This window comes from Acartia tonsa, chromosome 14 (assembly GCF_053477335.1).
Source record: "Acartia tonsa isolate MP-2025a chromosome 14, ASM5347733v1, whole genome shotgun sequence".
Lineage (NCBI taxonomy): Eukaryota > Metazoa > Arthropoda > Copepoda > Calanoida > Acartiidae > Acartia > Acartia tonsa.
Window position 1 is genome coordinate 8500967 of NC_137273.1, and position 21102 is coordinate 8522068.

The 21102-nt window shown below is 30.8% G+C and overlaps 2 protein-coding genes across 2 annotated transcripts in view; both read right to left on the reverse strand.

Moving 5' to 3' along the window:
* The window catches only part of LOC145306299 (uncharacterized), a 28744-nt gene extending 23597 nt beyond the window's left edge, over positions 1 to 5147 (reverse strand). Inside the window, exons 1-2 of the mRNA XM_080148380.1 lie at positions 5061 to 5147; positions 1053 to 1128 (exon numbers count right to left, since the gene is read on the reverse strand). Coding sequence (XP_080004506.1) covers positions 1053 to 1128; positions 5061 to 5144 — 160 coding nt within the window. The 5' untranslated portion in view covers positions 5145 to 5147. The remainder of the gene's footprint in view (positions 1 to 1052; positions 1129 to 5060) is intronic.
* Positions 1 to 21102, reverse strand: part of LOC145306408 (uncharacterized) — a 458128-nt gene that overhangs the window by 86539 nt on the left and 350487 nt on the right. The gene's annotated exons all lie outside the window — the stretch shown is intronic.

Below are 21102 nucleotides of genomic sequence, written 5' to 3' on the forward strand. Positions count from 1 at the left end.
GCAGACGTGGCGGCAAGTGCGGCGGCGTGTGCGGCGGTAGGTGCGGCAGTAGATGCTGCAGGTACGGCGGCAGACACGGCGGCAAGTGCGGCAGATGCAGATACGGCGGCGGTCACGGCGGCAGGTGCGGCGGTGAGCGCGGCGGCAGGTGCGGCAGTGAATTTTTCAGCAGCGGCGGCGGCGGATGCGGCGGCGGCAGGTACTGACTGTGCGGACTGTGCAGCTGGTGCAACGGCGGCATGTGCGGCACTAGGTGCGGCGGTTGCGGCGGTTGCAGTTGCGGCACTACTTACAGCAGAGTCTATGGGAGGAAACACAGCCAGGTCCTCCAGAGCTGGGGCAGGGGCAGACGTTGAATTATGTTGAACCGTGCTGGCTGGATGGGCAGTGATTGTACTAAACTGTAATGGTAACAATCATAAAATTGCTACGTTTTCTTTTTAGTACCTATTTGTTAGAGGTATCACGATGCTGTTACATCTTAAATACATCTGAACTTTAAGAGCGAAAATATTCCAATATTAATTCTTTAAAAACACCCCCACACTTACTTAAACTTAAATTTACGTAAACCGATTCTTTTAAATTTTGGTAAAGAATCTATTATAACAGTTTGACTAATAGGTTTTTTTTAAAACCATGCTCTCTTAAATAAAAACCTATTCAAATATTTTCTATGCAACAAGTTACTGTGAGCGCAATATAAAACGCACTACTAGTGCTATGCAGCAATATTTAGTGGCCGCCAACTAAAGCACATTCATAAATGAATACTATTACTATATGAAAGTAACAGGATATTTGACTGCCAGTTTATTGTGTCTAAAAGTTTGTACACAAGGATTTTGCTAACCGCTAGTTCGATGTGGTTTTTTACAGGAAGCTTTTTTTGTACAGGGAATGTTTTGAACTATTTTGGAGAGGATGGAACCTCCATCCTCTCCAAAAAATGACCTTACTTTTTCTTTAAAGTAAAGTAGAGAATCGTTTCCCACAACCCCCTTGCCTCCAGTGCCGCTAGAGGCTTCCAGGAGCGCAGCAAAAGTAATTACCTAGAAAAGATCTGTCACCTCTGGACTGATTACCACTGGCGTTGTAAGACTTCCGCACTTTGGCATACAGGTTCTCCTTAGATAGATAGATAGATACATAGATAGATAAATAGATAGATAGATAGATAGATAGATAGATAGATAGATAGATAGATAGATAGATAGATAGATAGATAGATAGATAGATAAATAGATAGATAGATAGATAGATAGATAGATAGATAGATAGATAGATAGATAGATAGATAGATAGATAGATAGATAGATAGATAGATAGATAGATAGATAGATAGATAGATAGATAGATAGATAGATAGATAGATAGATAGATAGATAGATAGATAGATAGATAGATAGATAGATAGATAGATAGATAGATAGATAGATAGATAGATAGATAGATAGATAGATAGATAGATAGATAGATAGATAGATAGATAGATAGATAGATAGATAGATAGATAGATAGATAGATAGATAGATAGATAGATAGATAGATAGATAGATAGATAGATAGATAGATAGATAGATAGATAGATAGATAGATAGATAGATAAATAGATAGATATATAGATAGATAGATAGATAGATAGATAGATAGATAGATAGATAGATAGATAGATAGATAGATAGATAGATAGATAGATAGATAGATAGATAGATAGATAGATAGATAGATAGATAGATAGATAGATAGATAGATAGATAGATAGATAGATAGATAGATAGATAGATAGATAGATAGATAGATAGATAGATAGATAGATAGATAGATAGATAGATAGATAGATAGATACATAGATAGATAGATAAATAGATAGATAGATATATAGATAGATAGATAGATAGATAGATAGATAGATAGATAGATAGATAGATAGATAGATAGATAGATAGATAGATAGATAGATAGATAGATAGATAGTTAGATAGATAGATAGATAGATAGATAGATAAATAAATAAATAGATAGATAGATAGATAGATAGATAGATAGATAGATAGATAGATAGATAGATAGATAGATAGATAGATAGATAGATAGATAGATAGATAGATAGATAGAGAGAGAGGGAGAGAGAAATAGATAGATAGATAGATAGATAGATAGATCATTATAATGAAAAATGAAGACATAATCCAAAAAGGTAGCTAGGAGCAATTATTCTATTTACAGAGTTCTTTAATCGAGGTAACAAAAGACTTTAGGGACAATCAGTTTAAGAGTTCTTAAGCAACAAAGAATACAGCAGTTATACCGAAAACATATGATGTATAGTGTACATTTTAAGATTATGACTCAATTTTAAAAAATCTAAAATATATTAAACAGGGAGAGAACAATGGACGGTCAATTTATGGCAGATAAATATTTTTGTGAAAGAAAAAAGTATTGATGATTAATTAGGTAGTTGAAATATTTGTTCAATTAATCATTATTTGGAAATCTAATGTTTTTATTTCTAGGTGGGGCTCCAATCAATAATGTAAGGATGGGTCAATAAAGAAAAAAACAATTCCTTCTAATTTAATGTAGTGGGACAAAGTGTCACAAAAATCAGCCATGTGACGTCATAAAAATAAGGGAATATCCATTTATTTTTAAGGGTTTTTTTTCCCACTTCTTCTCTCAAAAGTTTTTTTTTATAATTAAAAAAAAACTTTTTTTATGCATCGCCCTCAATTTTTTGATATTCCTGTTAATAATACGATTTAATTTTCATAAAAATATTAGAATCACTTATTAAAGTATGATATTATATTTAAAAGAATATACAATGAATAGATCAATATTTTTTTTAATAAATCTACGTTTCTAATTTTTATTCAATTTATAGCTTTGCTAGTTTTGAACATTTTTTAGAGATAATGTTTAACAAATCATTAACTTAAATTTAAAATTTAGTTTGAAGATTATTTGGTTCATTCCCTCAAATCTTCTTGTCCACAGTAAACGTCCCCCCGCATTTATAAAAAAATAAATGAAATGGTGGAGGATTCTTTTTGAGAAAAGGTACGTTGATTACTTTCTACACCCCATTCCCTAAAAATTCTGATAATCTTTAGTTGAACAAAATCTTCCTAACTTTATTACCACGTCTCTTACCTAATCCTTGCGGAGATCCTAACCCTGTATGACTTAAATCTGAATTGCTATGGTTTTAACAAAAAAAGTCGTCTGCATTTATCAATTCTTAGAGTCTCATACAGTGGCATGCACAGGTTTCTGCCTTTGACTGAAAAATTTAATCTAGATAAAGAAACTTGTCAAAGGGGTGTACAGGGTTGTAGGGGAATCAACACCTAGGGGTTTGTTTGTAAATAAACCCTTTCATTTTTGCAAGGGGAGTGGATACACCTTTTTTGTACGCCTCTGATATCAGAGATGGTTAAATAAATTATTTTCTTTTAAAATTCAATATAAATTATTCTATAAATCAAAAATTGCTGAATTTGCAATTGAAAAATTGAAAATATTGCCTATTTTACAATAAGATATAGAAATATTGAAAAACAATATTTTACCAAAATTTTCGACTAATTTGTTCTTTTAGTTTTATTGTATACTAGTGGCTTTGCCTGTAGCATTCAATGGCTGTACAGTTACATTTTATTATATTTCATAGTCATATTTCAACAGCCTTAAAATTAAAGCAAAAAGGATCGTTTCTAAATAAAGGACAGACAAACATACATTCTACAGCCTTACTGCATTTGAAATATGCTACAATTGCAACTGCATTTTTAAATTAAATGAATTAAAAGTCATTTGTCGCTCTAGTTTTTTCATTTGGTTTCTGAAAAAAATCCGCAATATTTTACTTTGTATAAGTAGGGAACCATTTTTCCCTTCCCCCCCCCCCCCTTTTTGTAGATGGTAAATTGAATTCAAAAATATTTAATAAACAACAAAGCTAAAGTATAATTTTCTTAACTTACAAACTGACCTACGAGTAGGATTAAAGGGGGAGGAAGTTTGCTCCAAAAGCAAAAAAAGGAAGTATAAAGGAATGTTTATAACATATGGGCCTTTCACCGAGTTTTACAATGATTTGTCAGGTTGGTTAAACTAAGCTATCAGATGTGCAGGTAGTTTCCATCAAAGTGCCTGGTCGAGCACATAACTCCTACGCCCACTTATTTTTAATTAAAAATAATGCCAGGATAGAGGTTGCTTTTGGTGTGTTATTTGGAGGTTTTGGGCTCGCTAGATACTTTGAGAGATGGCACCGATGTTTCTAAATATCTTTTTTTAACTAGCAGAAAAGATGAGCGCATTATCTAGCTTTATCAATACAGCAAATCTTTAACTCATTTTTTTCTGACCATCAATTAGTCTGCCATTCGTTGTTTTCAAAGAGTTTGTAGGGAAGATTCAAATATACATTAGTTAAAAATATTAATACCCCCAATCTCTGTAACCCACAAAAACAATATTTGTATGTAGATTCCCCTTGCCAAAGTATTAATTATCATTTATGTACTTTGATTTTTATAAATGTTGTCATCCTTGTTAACGAACAAATTTATTTTCTTTATTTTAAATCGTGATGTAGCAACTTTTTAATTCAAAGAGGTGATTAAATATTTTTTTTGTATACATTGACATGTAACAAATAATTTTTGTTGCGCCTTTTGTAAGAAAACAAGAATGACTATGTCAAAAGCAACAGCAAAATATTCTCAAAATAGTTTTATTAATTTTTTTCTTGTAGAGCACTTAGACCTCACCCCCCCCCCATTTTATTTTTAAAATTACTTCGAAATATAGGGGAAGGGAGATTTTTCTCTATGTCTAACCTCTGTGGGAGACCCTAAACCTTAGGGACCTATTCCTGTAATGTTCTAACCCTACGGGGCTACCCAGTACCCAATATAACCTAACCTGACCTGACCTAGCCAAAAAATATAAATGTTCCCACTCTTATTTTGAATTTATTTAAATAATATACATGAATTCTGTGATCAACGAGGTACTTTTGGGTAAAAATGCCGCGTAGTTTTTACCTTTGAATTGCTTTTCTTTTTCTCCCCGGATTTTCTGCCAAAATACATTTTTTCTGTCGTCTTCTTTAGTTTGTGCTTTAACATTTTTATTCTGAAATTTGAAAATTAAGTTAAAAATACAAAGAAATAATACAATCTTTCTAAGTTTTCATTGACAGATAGACATACGGACAGACTGATATACATTTAAACGTTAAGACTGATAGACAAAAAGGCCACAGACACACTTGCATACGGACAGATAGCTTGACACGATGATAGACTTCAAGACAAATAGATTGTCAAATATTGGCAGACATACAGACATTTATATTATTTCCAATTACAGCAGACAAAAGGAATTTTGTGTGATCGACGGACTATTAAAGTAAAACAATGGAGGGAGAAGGGGTTAGATGTCCCCACTGCTTGGACTATGTAATGACTTTGAATATCAGCCAATAGAGTCGCAAATATTAACAAAGGCAAGTCTCTACAAAAGAGCAGAAAGCAATTTGCTAGCAGACAAAAAAGTCCCCATAACTGGATCCATGGAATTGTCTGGTTTATAAATCTATACTTAAACACGCTAGAAAAACTTATTTTAGTAAGTTACAGAGAAGTTTCGATTTGAAATATTTTAATGGTTTACTTAACCTTATAATTGTTTAAATATGAAAATAGATGAATTAGAACGATCTAAGAATTCTTAATATTCTTTATATACCGAACAAGGATAACAATATTCATATAAAGTGAAGCTCTGAGATTAATCAAAAGGGGAAAAAATTGCCACCTAAAAAGATAGGTTTAGGTTATTATTCTACATTTTCGAATTTTTTTGGTCGGTTACCATCTTACAAACCACTTAACCGATGTATTTCTCCATTTTAATGGAGCTTCACATTGGTCGTGGAATGGTTTTAATCTACATTAATTACTTTAAGCCTTTTCCTTCCAATATATATTCGCTGGATGAAAATACATCTGTGCTTGCAAAGTAGCATTAATCCAATATTTAAAAGAATAAATAATTATCGTTGGACGTCAATATACCAATTTTAAAATCTAATTTAGTGGAAATAGTTATAATGTTAAAATAATTGTAATAAATGAAAATTACTTAAATGTTTAATGAAGATTATATTAGTGCGAATTAGCCTAGCATCAGGAATTAGGAAAATTTTAAATGTTTTTTTCTTTAATCTTTTGTCAAATTTTTAAAACAACTGCTCCTTGGGCTCTGTATTTCAGTGGTAGAGAGGTAAACAAAATAGGCCAAAACCATCCCAAGACTTAAATTAAGAAACAAAGTAGAATGAAAATAAGCATGACCTAAGTGAAGATTCCGGAAAATATTCTAATCGGATCAGTGGTTAACATAATCTGACAAAACCTTACTTCTTTATTTAATACTAGCGGCTAAACCCCTCTATGGAAACTTGAGAAGAGGGAAGTTGAATTCCAACGGCCAATTTTAAAAGAACAAGTTATAAAAAAATTAGGGAGATTTTTATGTTGAGTTCAAGTCTCTACGAATATTTTTTTTTTCGATTTTTTTAAAATTTCTCTTGGGAGGGTGGTGGTACCCTCCCCCAAAATAGTTATAAACCTTGCCAGAACTTATGAGAAGCTACCCTGTTAAAGAGAATCCGATCGGTTTATCGGTTAGCGAGATCCTTCGGTACAGACAAAAACAGAGAGACTAACATACAACCTTTTACTTTATTATAAGGATGATATCAAACTGATTGTTTAAAACTTTACTCAAACGACTTCATTTAGATCTATGTATATTTTTTTTTCAGAATTATCCTGGAGGTCTCCAAAAAACTTTCAAAGTCTAAGTTTAATTTTATTGAATATTTAATTTTGAATTATCAACCTACAAATTGTTTCGATTTGGGAGTGGGATATGTAACTCTTCTTTTACTGATAAGGGCTAAAATATTCAGTTAAGTTAAATTGCGTATAATTGTTTAATTTCCAACGAAACATTTACCTTTGTATCTTATAAATGATTTTAAAGAAAGCTTTTATGAATTTATTTATCTAAATTATAGATAATTGATTAATATTCAATAATTTTTTCAAAATTTAAATATTTTGTTTTTAACAAGGGTTCTCATCTTCAAATTTTTTTTAAAAATAAGAAATGAAAACCTTTTAGATTTTGATTCTTGTTGTGAATTAAAATAGCTTAATATGTAACTGTACTATTTAATTGAAACCTTATTAAAATACTGCATGCTGCTAATATTCAATCTAATAATGCTAATACTCATTGGTGTGCATTAATTTCCGCCAATAAGTCGGGACAGACATAACACGTGGGTAGCACATCCGGTAAATGGTCCCTACTGCCTTTATGTCTGACGCACGATATTGATAATTATGTAAGGGGGAATGACTTGACCAAAAACAGACACTTCCCATAAACATGTGCAGTCAGGACTTTTTAAGGGCCGTGCAATCAAAGGGTTGTCTTTATAATATTTTAAGGTAAAATTATTAGCAAGATTCAGTTCAGAGATACTTTGTATTAATAAGGTTTGATTTTGAACCCCCTCATTTTGTGCAGTTTTAATTATATGCGGTTCTGATTATATGATTCATGTGTGGCAGTTAATATACCCTGTACTATTATTAAATGGGCATATAAGCTAACCTAACAAGGATACGACAATGTATAATTAATAAATCTTAACCTAATTCCAATTGGCTTTGCTAGCTTTTTATAATAAAGAATATTTTACTTTTCTAATTATCTTCAACAAAACTATTCCTGTATCTTTTGCATATTAGCATTGGTTTGTTATATTTAAAATGTATACTTTTGAATAAGGGTGTGTTTGAACGTCGTGCTTAGCAAGGAAAAGTAAATAATAGAATGAAATCATGTAGAAATAAGAAAATGAATTATAGCCATTCATACGATTTTGGTCCAAGATCATAAAAGATCATTCCAATAATATCTTATATACACTCTTATCATGATTACTCTAAGCACATGCATAGATAATAACTAATATACACTCTATCACAGTTACTCCAAGTACATGCATAAAAAAACCTAATATACACTCTTTCATAATTATTCCAAGCACGTACATAAATAATACCTAAAATACACTCTATCATAACTACTCCAAGCTTGTTCATATATAATACCTAACACACACTCTATCATAACTACTCCAAGCACATACATAAATAATACCTAATATACACTCTGTCTTAATTATTCCAAGCACATGCATAAATAATACCTAATATACACTCTGTCATAATTATTACAAGCACATGCATAAATAATACCTAATATACACTCTATTGTAAGTATTCTAAGCACATTCATAAAAAAATACTTAATAACCACTCTATCATAATTACTTCGTACATAAATAATACCTACTTTACTCTCGATTATAATTAATCCAAGCACATGCATAGATAATAAATAATATACATTCTATTATAATTAAGCACATGTATAATTATATCTAATATACACTCTATCAAAATTACTCCAAGCACATACATAAATAATACCCAATATAAACTCTATTATAATTACTCCAAGCACATACATAAATAATACCCAATATACACTCTATTATAATTACTCCAAGCACATGCATGAAGAATACATAATATACACTCTATTGTAAGTATTCTAAGCACATGCATAAAACACACGCACACACCCTTAGAAGTGCCAAATATAGCGATTCGTTACACTCAAATTAATTATAGAATTTGATACAAACTGACTTTCATTGCATTGTAACATTGCAATATCAACCTCGCCTTTTAAACTAAAATAGCTTAAAACTGGCCAAGATATTTTTTAAAGATTCAGGTCCAGCCGTATAAGATATCTTATAGGGCACATCCACATCAAATGTCTTGGCACAGAAGGCATACAATTTATATAATATTTAAGTATTTTAGACCACCTAACAGAATTGACTTTTATAGTAGCTATGTTTAACACAACAAAATATTGCACAATTCAGAAACTAAATGCGTTGATATTTAAAACCCTACATGTGAAAAGACAAGGCTATAGAATCCTGTATTTTGAAACTTAAGCTACAAGCCAACTCTTCAAAACAATTTCAAGGGTACCTGTCAGTTAGTCCGTCTTTCTGTCGCTTTAAATCTCTCTAACCGTTGGACTATTTGAATTCTATTTTTCAGGGAAAGTCATTTGTATATAATACAAAGAATAGTAATGTTTATCCGTCTCTTGACAAACCCTAAGATCTCACTAACTGCTGGACTCCAGACTGTTTTTTTAAAAAGAATTTTACCTAATGGTCAAACCAAGGTTTTATGTTATTTACATGTGGTTTGGTCCCTCCCCTCCCCCAAAACTACCATATCAAAGCTCCTTCTTTTTAGAAAACTAAGTAAATGGTTTTTAACAATTATTAAATTTAGAAAATAATGGACAAACGATGCTTAGATGTAAATAGTTTTATTGAAAAAGAAAGGTAGGTTTTTATCATTTGAAAAAAAAGAGATTTTCCAACTATGCTATGAGTGCCAAAAATGACACTTATAAGATGACTTAAAAGGCAGCTTTTATATATTTTATATGTATTTGTTTGAATTGCGCAAAACCTTTCTTCAATAAGGTTTTTTTAGTGTTTATCATGTAAAAACCCTCTTTAAAGAAACAGTTAAAAAGGGATTTATCTTGGGAGGGTGGTTGTGCCCTCCCCAAAAATATCCATAAACCTTTCCAGTACCTATGCGAAGGTACATAGAAAAGGAGAACCATATCGGTTTATCAGTTGACAAGATTCTTTGGTACACAGAGACTGACAAACAGACAGAGTTGCTAATACTTCATTAAAAGTATTATTCTATAACTTGAAAAAAAAATTGTATTTAAAAAAACATTACAGACAGACCAACGGATTAAATGAGAATTTTAAAACATCTACCTCTAATAGCAGACAAAAAGGATATATTTTTCTTTAAAGTTTTTTAAAAGTTAAATTGATATAAATTTTTGCATTGAATCTAAACTTAGTATATTAATATAAGTCTTTATACATAGAAAAGAATTTTTTTTTTAAATATTTGGGCTTAAGATCTTTTTTCTTTAGATTTTACTGCAAATTTGATTGCATTCATTAAGTAGGGGTTGTCAATACTGATATTGTATTTTATTGTCAGGGATAACGGGTTACATTTATGGAATATAAATAAAGTTTACTGGGATTGTACATCCATTTTGTAAAATGGCCTAAAAAACTTTCCTATCTATAATACAAAGTAGCTTGATGTCTGTCTGTCCGTCTGTCCGTCTGAAGCTTATGATCTCAGTAACCGCTAAACGATTGGGCTCTACTTTTCAGGGATTATACCTACTGGTCCTGTGATGGTTTTAAGCTATTTTTCTGAGGGGTGGGACACCCCCAACCCCCCAAAAAACTAAAAAACCACCCCCCCCCCATTTTTTTTATTTTTTTTTTGTAGGAGATTTCCTTGGTACTTCTTATTTATTTTTTTTTACGAATTTCACCTTAACTTTTTATTTATCGTCTCTTGAGCAAAGCCCCTAGAGGCTAGGGGCGAAGCCGCTAGTGTAAACATATAGTATTATGGATCAAGGAAAGAAAACGAAGTTGCGGGATTCGTCGTATTTTCACAGTAGTTTTTCTCCTATTTCTAGCCCTAGCATATTTTCCAACCCTGCGGGGCAATCATCAACATTTGCTTAACCTAACCTAACCTAACCTAAAATTACCTTTCAAAATCCACTATAAAAATACGAAGAAACCAGCAACTTCGTTTTCTTTCCATGACCAGTATTACAGTTAATCCAGCTGTTATGGAGATTTTAAATAACAGACTCAAAAGATTGTTATTCTGTCTTTTTGCGCCTATGGGAATAATCGTATTTATAAAATCTATCCCTTATCCCGTATTTTATCCAAATTTGAATTAGAATATTTTGTGTGAAGGTTTTTTAATCCTTATTCTTGCTGTGATAAAAGGATGAGAAAATGGAATTGTTATATAGCGCATCGTATTATAGACAGTTTTCCGCTGATATTAAAATGAAAAATTATAAATAATATATATATTCTTATAATTTGTACTGTGATATTTGTGGAAAAGTATCTTTAATACGATTTTTCACTACAGCTGAGAACCGGTTCTTATTCAGGAGATGTTAATCGGTTTCGAAACCATACTGGAAAAATAAGTTATCTTGTGTTTTATAATACACTAGCGGCAACGCCCCTAGAGGCCTCTAGTGGCACTTTAAATGTTTTTTTTTTTTATTTAAAATATCTAATTACAGAAATAGTTGGTTTATGTTTTGTTGGAGTCTCTTTTTCGGGAGGGGTAATTTTGTTTCTAGGGGCGATTTCTCCTGATAGGGTGGTGGTACCCTCCCCCAAAATAGTTATAAACCTTCCCGGGACTTATGAGAAGCTACCCTGTTAAGGAGAACCCGATCGGTTCAGCGGTATGCGAGATCCTTCGCTACAAACAAACAGACAAACAGACAGACAAACAGACAGACAGACATCGTTCTACTTTGTATTATAAATATATTTTTTTATTTGGAGAAAGAATCACTTACCCCCCATTATCCTATTCCTGTATCCATGTTATTAAAGCCAATCCCAAAATCTGTGGGATTTTGCAGATTCTAAATTCTGCGACGTTTTTGCACACTAGCAGATTTGAGCAGCGCAGCTGCCTTAAAATTATGGTATATTCCTAAATGTGCGACAGACGTCCATCTGATTAACCACATGTCTTCGTTATTAAATAAATGTGACCATGGCTGACTAATTGCCGCCATAATGACGTCATACTATTCTTGACATATAGACTATTCACAATTTCGACATTGCAAGACAAAGACTTAGATTCGCCGTTTTTGGGATCATAATTATCACAGGGAGAAAAAAATCTCTTTTGAACATGAGAAAATTATTAGTTAGGAATTTTGGCTTAAATGAAGGAATGTTTTTAAATACTAAAATTGACAAAATCAAATCTAGCAGTAAATCTATCTACATTGTTATTAAATAATGGCAGCTGACTTTTTACTTTGCAAAATAGGAACCTTGCATAAATTATAATAGATGAACGGGCAGGTACTTATTATAATTAGTTAGTGTCATACACAAGACGTTTAAATAGTTTATCAATTTGTTCGGGTCTTGGCAACAAAACTGAGGTATCAAAATATTGTTTTTCTTGTAAAAAATCAAAATATAACGTTAGCAGCCATTATGAGTTTCGAGGCTACTTTATAATTATATATCTTTGTATAACGAAGTCCGAAACGTTATGAAAGAACTGTGACTTTTTCGGCTACTATTTAAAATAGTTTTTGAAGATTCTCTTAACAAAAGAGCATCTTACTTGGTCCTTGAGTTTGTATGTCATGCCAAACAAGACATTATGTATTTAAATGTATAAGTTTCATAATTTTTTATAATTGATCTTATCTTTTTTCTCCTCCCCTTTTTATAAAACCTCTAAATATCTCCTCTATAACTTACTTTTACCATTTGATCATCCATGATTTTTGTGCTTCGCTATTTTATGGATGTTGCCATTCTTGTTTTTTTTTCTAAGAAACCTAGCCTTTTCTCATTATATAAGAAAAGTCACCTTTATATTATTATTATTGCTATACTGCGCCCCTATTTGAACCATAATTTTTATAAAAAGGTAATTTTGATTATTTTGGAAGATTTTTTTCTTGATTTGTTATTTAAGTTTAGAATTTTATTTCTCGTATTCATTCGAATCCGGTGGATAGGAACCGGTTCTCATCCATACGAAAAAACTATGTCTAGCATCGTATTATATCCAGCTTTTTACGAATATAAAAATGTACAATCATAAGATTAAAACCAGTTATATCGGACATTCTATATCCGCAGAAAGCCGTTTATAATACGATGAAAGAAATAACTATGGCTTATAACTGATTATTATTCGTTGGATTTTAACTGGTTCTGAAAAATTATTTATAGTTATCTTAAAATATTGAAACAAATAGTTATATAAAAATCAAAGACCAGTTTAACAAAACCTTAGAAATTTCATTTTAGTATCCCCGAAAAGCTGTCTATGATACGAATTATTAAAGAACAATTATAACCTATTTCTTGGATTTAAGGTATGACCTAACTTTCAGATTTACATTTTCAAAAGTTAAAGTTACACGTTTCAACATACCCCATAAATTTCTTAATATTTACAAAATGACATGGTTCATAGATATATATCCTAAATATCAAAGTAGTTGGATGTTTGTGTGAAACTTAATATCTCAAAACTGTTACATGTTCATTTTTAGAGAAACTTATCTTAATACTTTATTACTTCAGGCCAATTAGATTACCATATGATGATATAATTGTAACAAATATTTTTACAAAATATGTTTCTATACATATGTCAAAACCACGTCTTGTCTCTCTTCAAGATTATGAAAATCCTACATATATTAGTTTCTTGCTATACAAAGACGTTTCGCCCCCTGGCCTTAACCCCAAAATAACGAGTAGTGGTTATCACACATTTTTGTGAGGTTATTTTGTAAAGATGATAGTCTTAAATCTTTCCAGGAACTACAATAAGCTTCCCTAAATCGGCCTAACCATTATTAGATAAAAACATAGTAAATACGGCTGTTTTACACTTAACCTAACCTTCTTTTTTTTAATATTTGAGTTTAAATACGGGCGAACAGAACAATATCATAATTTTGTCTTGAAAATGGCAACCCTGTTTTCAAAAAAAATCTTAATAGTCGGCAACCATGCTAGGTCATCTTTAATGATTAATGCTGGTAAGGAGTGGCTGCTAACTAATTAGGCCGTTATTGTTCTCAAACATTCTAAGAATGAATATAAAATATACATGGATATTATGACAGAGGAAAAATCGTAAAAATCTTCGTTCATCCAGTAGAAGAGAAGGGGATTGGATAGGGGAGATCGTTATTTTGGCCAGCTACAAGTTTTACTTCTTAAAGTACATGAAAATCTGGTGCAAGATCCAAGTAATAGTAAATCCATTATTCTGCAAACGGGTGTGAGTATATTACAACAACTAAGTAATATCTATTAGCAACAAGTATAATTATTTCTAAAAACAGCGAAGCTTTATCAACAATTATTTTACCAAGTATTGTAAAAAAAATACAAAATATTATTATATTATAGGCATTGAAGGTTTTAATTGATCCCTAATTTTAAACTTTGGCATAATTTCGAAAACACCTCATTTCACAAATTTGCCCGAAAACCTCTAGATATAAAACTCAGTGCAAGAGCCTTTTTGATATTAGGAATTAAATGATGGAATGTTTAGAAAATTCTTCTGCATCTGGAAGTTTCATAAAAATAAGAGAGAGTATGAACAATGATTATCTCGTAGAATTATGAATTTGTCTGTCTGTCAGTCCGTCCGTAACGCTATAGGAAAAAGTTTCTAGGCTACTTTTCAAGATAGACATTTAAATTTTTGTGCTAATAATCATTTGTACCCTTGAGCCACATGTATATAATTTACTTTTACCGTCGTTCTGTCGGTCATGCCTTAACTTATTTTTATTTTTTATTAGTATTACATCTATACATATTTATTTAAGGTTTCATGATTTCCTTATAGTTTTAGCATATTCTCAATGTTATGATAACTAAACATCTGCTCTGTAACTCACTTTGTCTTGTTTTCATTATATGATCTTTTGTTGCTTCGCTTATTATGGATGCTGTCATCCTTATTTAATTATCAATTGCTATAAACCATCTCCAGAAGATTATAAATCTTGTATTTTTACCAAATAAATGTTTATTCCTTTGCATTTTTTTTCTCAGAATACCTTGTATCAAATGTAAATGTTTATTTGATTTCTTAATTTACAAATATGATTAAATATTCAGAAATCTAGGGATAGGATAATTGCAAAGAAATTTAACTTTTCTACTTCAACACATCATTCAACGTAAAAAAATATGTATGCCCTTTTTGTTCTATCCTTAATGGTCAAATAGCTTCAAACCTGCCCAGGACTTCTGAAAATCTGTAGACACATATGTAGATCCTGCGATAATTTTAGGCTATTTTATCTTTTAATCTATTTCTTTTGAAGGTTTTAAGCTGTTTCCTCTCTGCCCCTCCTCCCTCCCCTTCAGATACAAAGACTTCAGAAGCTAGTATGTTATAAATACATGTGACTTTGGATATAGAATAATTTATTTTGCCTATTCCTATCCACGAACTCCTACTCAATAATAAATTTGCTTTAGGCAATTCAATTGCTGTAACTGTATAATTTAATATTTATATTTCTTATAAGTTTATTTATTTGAATAAATTGATCAGAGGGATAGTTCAATAAAGTTTATTTAACAAATAAAAGTAATCAGAGAGGAAGGGGACATTGGACTGAAAATTACACTGGTATCCAAAGTTTTATAGATACGATATCTAATTAATCGCCATTATAAACTTTTACTAAATAATTATAATATTTTATTAAATCGTATTGGTTTGTTCAAACTAGCAGTATCAACGTTTTCAAATAATAATTTAAATCTGCTGAAAGGCAAATTTGTTTATTATCATTAAGAATGTACATTGAGATATCAAAACTGGAAGTAATATTATCATTCTATTATACTCGGAAAGCTGTCTATAAATACTAAAAGTAGAAGGATGTCTCTATGTATGTATATGCGATAAGATCTCATGAACGGCAATACAATTATATCCCAAATATACTCCTTTCTTTTAGCTAAAAGATTTTTCTTCGCTTTTTTTTTCTTAGATTCATCAAAATTGTTTTTCATCAAAGATATATATTTTGGCACATTTTTAATTGATATTTTTATAAATAAAGGAAGCTTTATCTTTACCTAAAAAAGGAAACTCAACTTGTAATATAAAAATAAAAATTTATAAATAATCACTTTTCCTGCTATGTCAGATGTGTGACAATAAAATGAATGCATTGGCCACTACTTAAAATATTTGACGAGTTTACTTTTAAGCAAACTGTTTTTTCTGATTTTTCTGCTAAAGATTAAAATTATTGGTGAACAATAAGGAACCCTGATAGTTGGTATAAAACAATCAAGAATTAATAATTACACTGAGTATCCAAAGTTTTTCAGCCAACAAATGACCCAACATGTTTATAAATCTTGGATGCCGTCAGAATTCACAGTCAAATGTCCCCTACCTCCCTGATATTGCATAAACTGTATAAATCTGCCTTTATATCCCAGCTTATACCAATAACGTAATTAATTCGGGGGAAAAATCACGAAACCTATACGTGTTTTTCAGCTGTCGTTGGGGGGCAACACATCGTAAAATTGACGACATCTCCTTTGCCCCCCAAATATTAATTTCGCTTGTTGGTTATACCTTATACCTGCTGTATATCTAACTATTCCTCTATCTCTTGATATTTGTCAGTTTTGATGTTGTTATAGGTGTACATTCCCTTCCCCACATATATTACATTATCAAATCATCAGAGCTGCATATTGTTACAACAGCACAAACTGTCTCTTAAATTGCATATACTCAAAATTAAAAAGATGTATCAAGAAAAACTTTAAAGCAATTTAGAAAAATGGAAAATAGAATCATCAAGAAATCCTCTTCCTACAAATGCACCGCTAAGTTTTTTTTTATTTTGATTAGATGATAAAGATATTGGAACTTTAAATTGTCCAATAAAATCTTTGAATCAAACCTATTTTTTTGCTATTTATTCTTTTGCCAATATGATTATTTGATAATATGCGTAAGTGGTTGTACACAGTTGTATATTGATGAGAATCTTTTGTTTTTTTAGATATTATACAACAATTTCATGTTTATAACCGCTTCTCATATTGATATGATTTTTAATACTATGGAATGGAACATACCCTTAGAACATCAAAGCATGTTTTTGCAAAGCTTAGTTGTCATAGGTCTGTAAGTAGAGAGGGGGATGAAATTATATTGTTAATTTCACTGTTACTCCGAGTTTTAAAACACTATCTTTTTCGGGTCAAAAACTTTGGGAACTTCTATTTAATATTACAAACTAGTGGTGTCAATTTTTTTATTTCATTGTATTGAACCAAAAACTTTAATCTACAGAAGGGTTAATTTTGTTAATTATCATTTGGAATTTATTGTTCATTGCCAAATCCTTAAACAATTAAGTGTTTGCAAGTAAAACTGATTTTTAAAAAAACTTACTTCGATTGGCAATATTATGTCAAAAATCAATGAATACTATTGATCATGCACAGAATGAAAAAAATTGCTTTAACCTATGGCCGGTTGTTTGAACGTTGGACCAAATAAGGTACATGAGCACGATATGCAATTCTGTCTAATATGTACAATCTATAAGGCGTAGCGTGCCTAATTTAATTAAAAGTAGACTAGGATTTTTTATTTCAATGTTCTAATAGTTAATACCTTTTGTGATACAACTATATAAAACTGAAAATGAAGTCAAAAGGAAAGGAAGGTTTTACCTATTTGTAAAAGGTTCTTTAATTAGAACTTAATCGTTTATGTTGTCGAAACAATATTGTGCCACGCATGACATAGCAGCATAAGCAACAATTTTGCTTTTTCAAATAAGGCTGAATTGTACTCGATAACTCCAAAATAACTAGCGTATACGCCCCTAGAGTCCTTTAGGGGCACTATAGGTTGGGGGGGGGGGGGGGGGGGGGGGTTGGAAGTCGCCCGAAGCCCCCCTTTCTTCTTTCAAATTTAGTTTTTGACTTTGATACACAGACATACGCAGATACTTTTACTTGTATATAAGGATAAAATAAAGACAATGAAGTTCTTTTTAATCAATTTTGCTATACATGATATAATGGTTGAGCCGGAATTTTAATGTTATCGCCCTAATTTTTCTTGACAGCCTTCAAAATAACAAAACAAAATAAGTATGATTATGTTCATAAGTTGAGTAACAATAAAACAATTTTAGGCAAATAGAAACACTGATTTTTTTTATAGAATCATCCCTTCTGTAGGTTAAAACTATTAATGAAAAAGTTTGAACAATAATAAAGATTTGTAATACCTAATCAAGATTTCCCTAAAGAATGAAAGATATGAGATGCTAAAGATCGCGGAAACTGCAGGTCCTAATTGGTTTTACTGTTTTTGTAAGATTTTTAATCATCTTTGGATGGTTTTAATCCATTTTCCTTTCCTTTCTTTTCTTTGCCTTCTTAGAGTCTAGAGACTAAGCAACTAGAAATATAATATAAAGGGCTTAGTGTCTTCAAAAATGCTCAAGTCATAAATTTAACTTCTGATCAGATATTTAAATATTTCTTTTCAGTTGTAACTTCGGCAATGTTCACTAGAAGCGAGAAAAAGTTCAAGTATTCAAATCGACATTGAAGCAATTATTTAAAAATTTAAATACTGATGGAATAGCCCTATTTTATTTTGACCGCACCTCTGCAAATAAAAGGTTGCAAACGATTGAACTTAAGAGTTACTACAAAACAACAATAATAAATTCGTTTATAGGTTATCAAGAATTTAAAAAATCCGACCAATTAATTATCTTTACTATCATGCCTCTGACATAACAAGAATAAGTGTTATTTTAACTTCTCTATGCTGACGCGGTCTCCAAAAATAACTTTATTATATTGTATGAATCAAAGTAAATTGCTATTTTGTAAAAATATTCTACTGTCGCTAGATATCGTTCAAAATTCGAAAGCCCTTCCCCGATTTTTTGCAACCATATAATAAATTTAAAGCGTCTTAAATATTTTGAAAGCTGGCGTTTTTGTAGGGCTCGTCCGTCAGTTGTAATATGCAGAAAGTTTTTTTTTATTTTGAAAGCTTTGATATTAGTTGGATGTCTAAACCTGTATAAGTATATATTCTCTATTGTATTAATTATCCCTGATAAAAACAACCGCACTTTAAAGCTCATAAGTTAAAATATATAAAAAGTGTAAAACTACTTAATCTTTATTTATAACTTTCTGTTTAAATAAATTTTAAGTGAAACTGTTAGTTGTCAAATCATTTATACAGGGATTTTAAGTGATAATACAAGGTTTCCCCTTCTGTAGAATACAATTATTGGTTGAAAAGTTGGGACACTGCTAGAATAATCAAAATTGAATAAAAGTACCCAAAGTTCTGGAGTCAAAGAATAAGATGACGTTGTTGTAAAACTTTAGGTACAATTTTCCCTCCCCCCCCCCCCATGCATTTTTATATTCTGATATATTTTCTGAAAATACGAAGTTATCGATTGATATATATTCATATTTCTAGTATAGAAGCTACTCCTCTATTTACTTTGTATGTACGTCCGTAATACTAAGAATAAAATTTGTCTCAGCTGCTAATTAGGCTAATTATGCTTGATAATTCACAGTACTAATAAGGATTCAGTTATAGGTTGCAGCATTCCTATTTTCATTCTCCACAATTATTTTAACTGTTATTATTTAAATTGCCAATGTATGAATACTTTGTCTAACTGTATAACAGTCTACTGTTACTATTTCTTTTTTATAGAATAATTCTTTGCTGCATATGGAGATAATCATATTTGTTTTAAGAAATAAAATTAACATAGAATTAATAAAATTAAAATTCCATTGATGTAAAAAGAAAATTTCTTTTATAGAAAACAATATTGGCAAAATTATATATTCATTTTATAGGTAAATTTTCTTATTTTTTTTTATAGGGCACATATACCCCCCCCCCCCCCCCCCCCCTCCTCTCAAGACCTCAGGAACCTTAGGGGATAAGATACATCTCCAATGATGATTAACCAGCAGTACCACTTTTGAAGACATTAATTATTTGTTGGACACTACAAGATTAAACCAACCAATTAAGATTTAACCCAAAGTTTTTGCCAACTAATGAGAAATATTATTATAAAATTGTGAGTACCACCGTAATTTACGTACCAATTTTTACGAGTACATTCTTACCCCTGCAGGGCTTTCCTGTTCCTTTCCTAACCTCAGTCAACCTAACAAAAAAAGAGAATAAGACTTATGGTTTTCAGCGTATCTCTATTGCTATATAAGACTTATATTTTATATAACTTATTTATAGTTTTCTTTCATAATTGTCATTGCTTCAAAACTAAATTAAAGAAGGGTTGTGGAGTATTACTTCCATAAAAAGTGATTTGGCCATTCTCATTCTTAAGAAAAGGCTGATCGATATTTTGTATTCAATATATATTGCTTTTATTATGTCGAATTCTAATAATGTCTACCAATAGAATTTTGCTCTTTTATCTTATAAATAACAGTGTATATTAGGCTATAAAAGTTTTCCGGAATTTTAATAAATATAATAGATTTGAAATCTGCATAAAATTTTAAGGAATTTTTAGAAAATTCGTTTTTTGTATAATTCTTTATCTATAAGCGCAAATACAAATTAAGTTAAATAATTTTGACATCTGTGATTGGTGGATTGAAAACTATCTGCGCTCTGATTGGAGAAGCTTAAGTGACGTACATCATTCAAACAATTAGAGCGCAGGTAGTTTCCAATCCACCTATCCTATTGGTCAAAATTTATTAACTAAAATTGGATTTGCGCTTTTAAATAATGAATTATATAAAAAACGAATTTTATAAAAAATCCTTAAAATTTTATGCAGATTTCAAATCTATTATATTTATTAAAATTCCGGAAAACTTTTATAGCCTAGTGTATATGTTGGCTGTACTTATATTTATAACAATTAGGTTTATCCTATTCTCAATGTTGGATTACAGGTATGATCCTCCAGGTCTCAAAAAAAGGTTTGAATGGCCCCTATGAGCACATTTGTTTACGTAATAACTTCAATTTTCAAACTTAAGCTTATCTTTCGTGTCAAAATGACTTATGCAAATTTTTTGAAAATCAGCCGTCGATTGCAGCGACTGGCATAATCTAGTATTAGTTCGCTAATGTTTGCTGCCTGTGACTATAAATACATATTGCATAATAAATATTGTGATCTACAAAAAAATCAGAT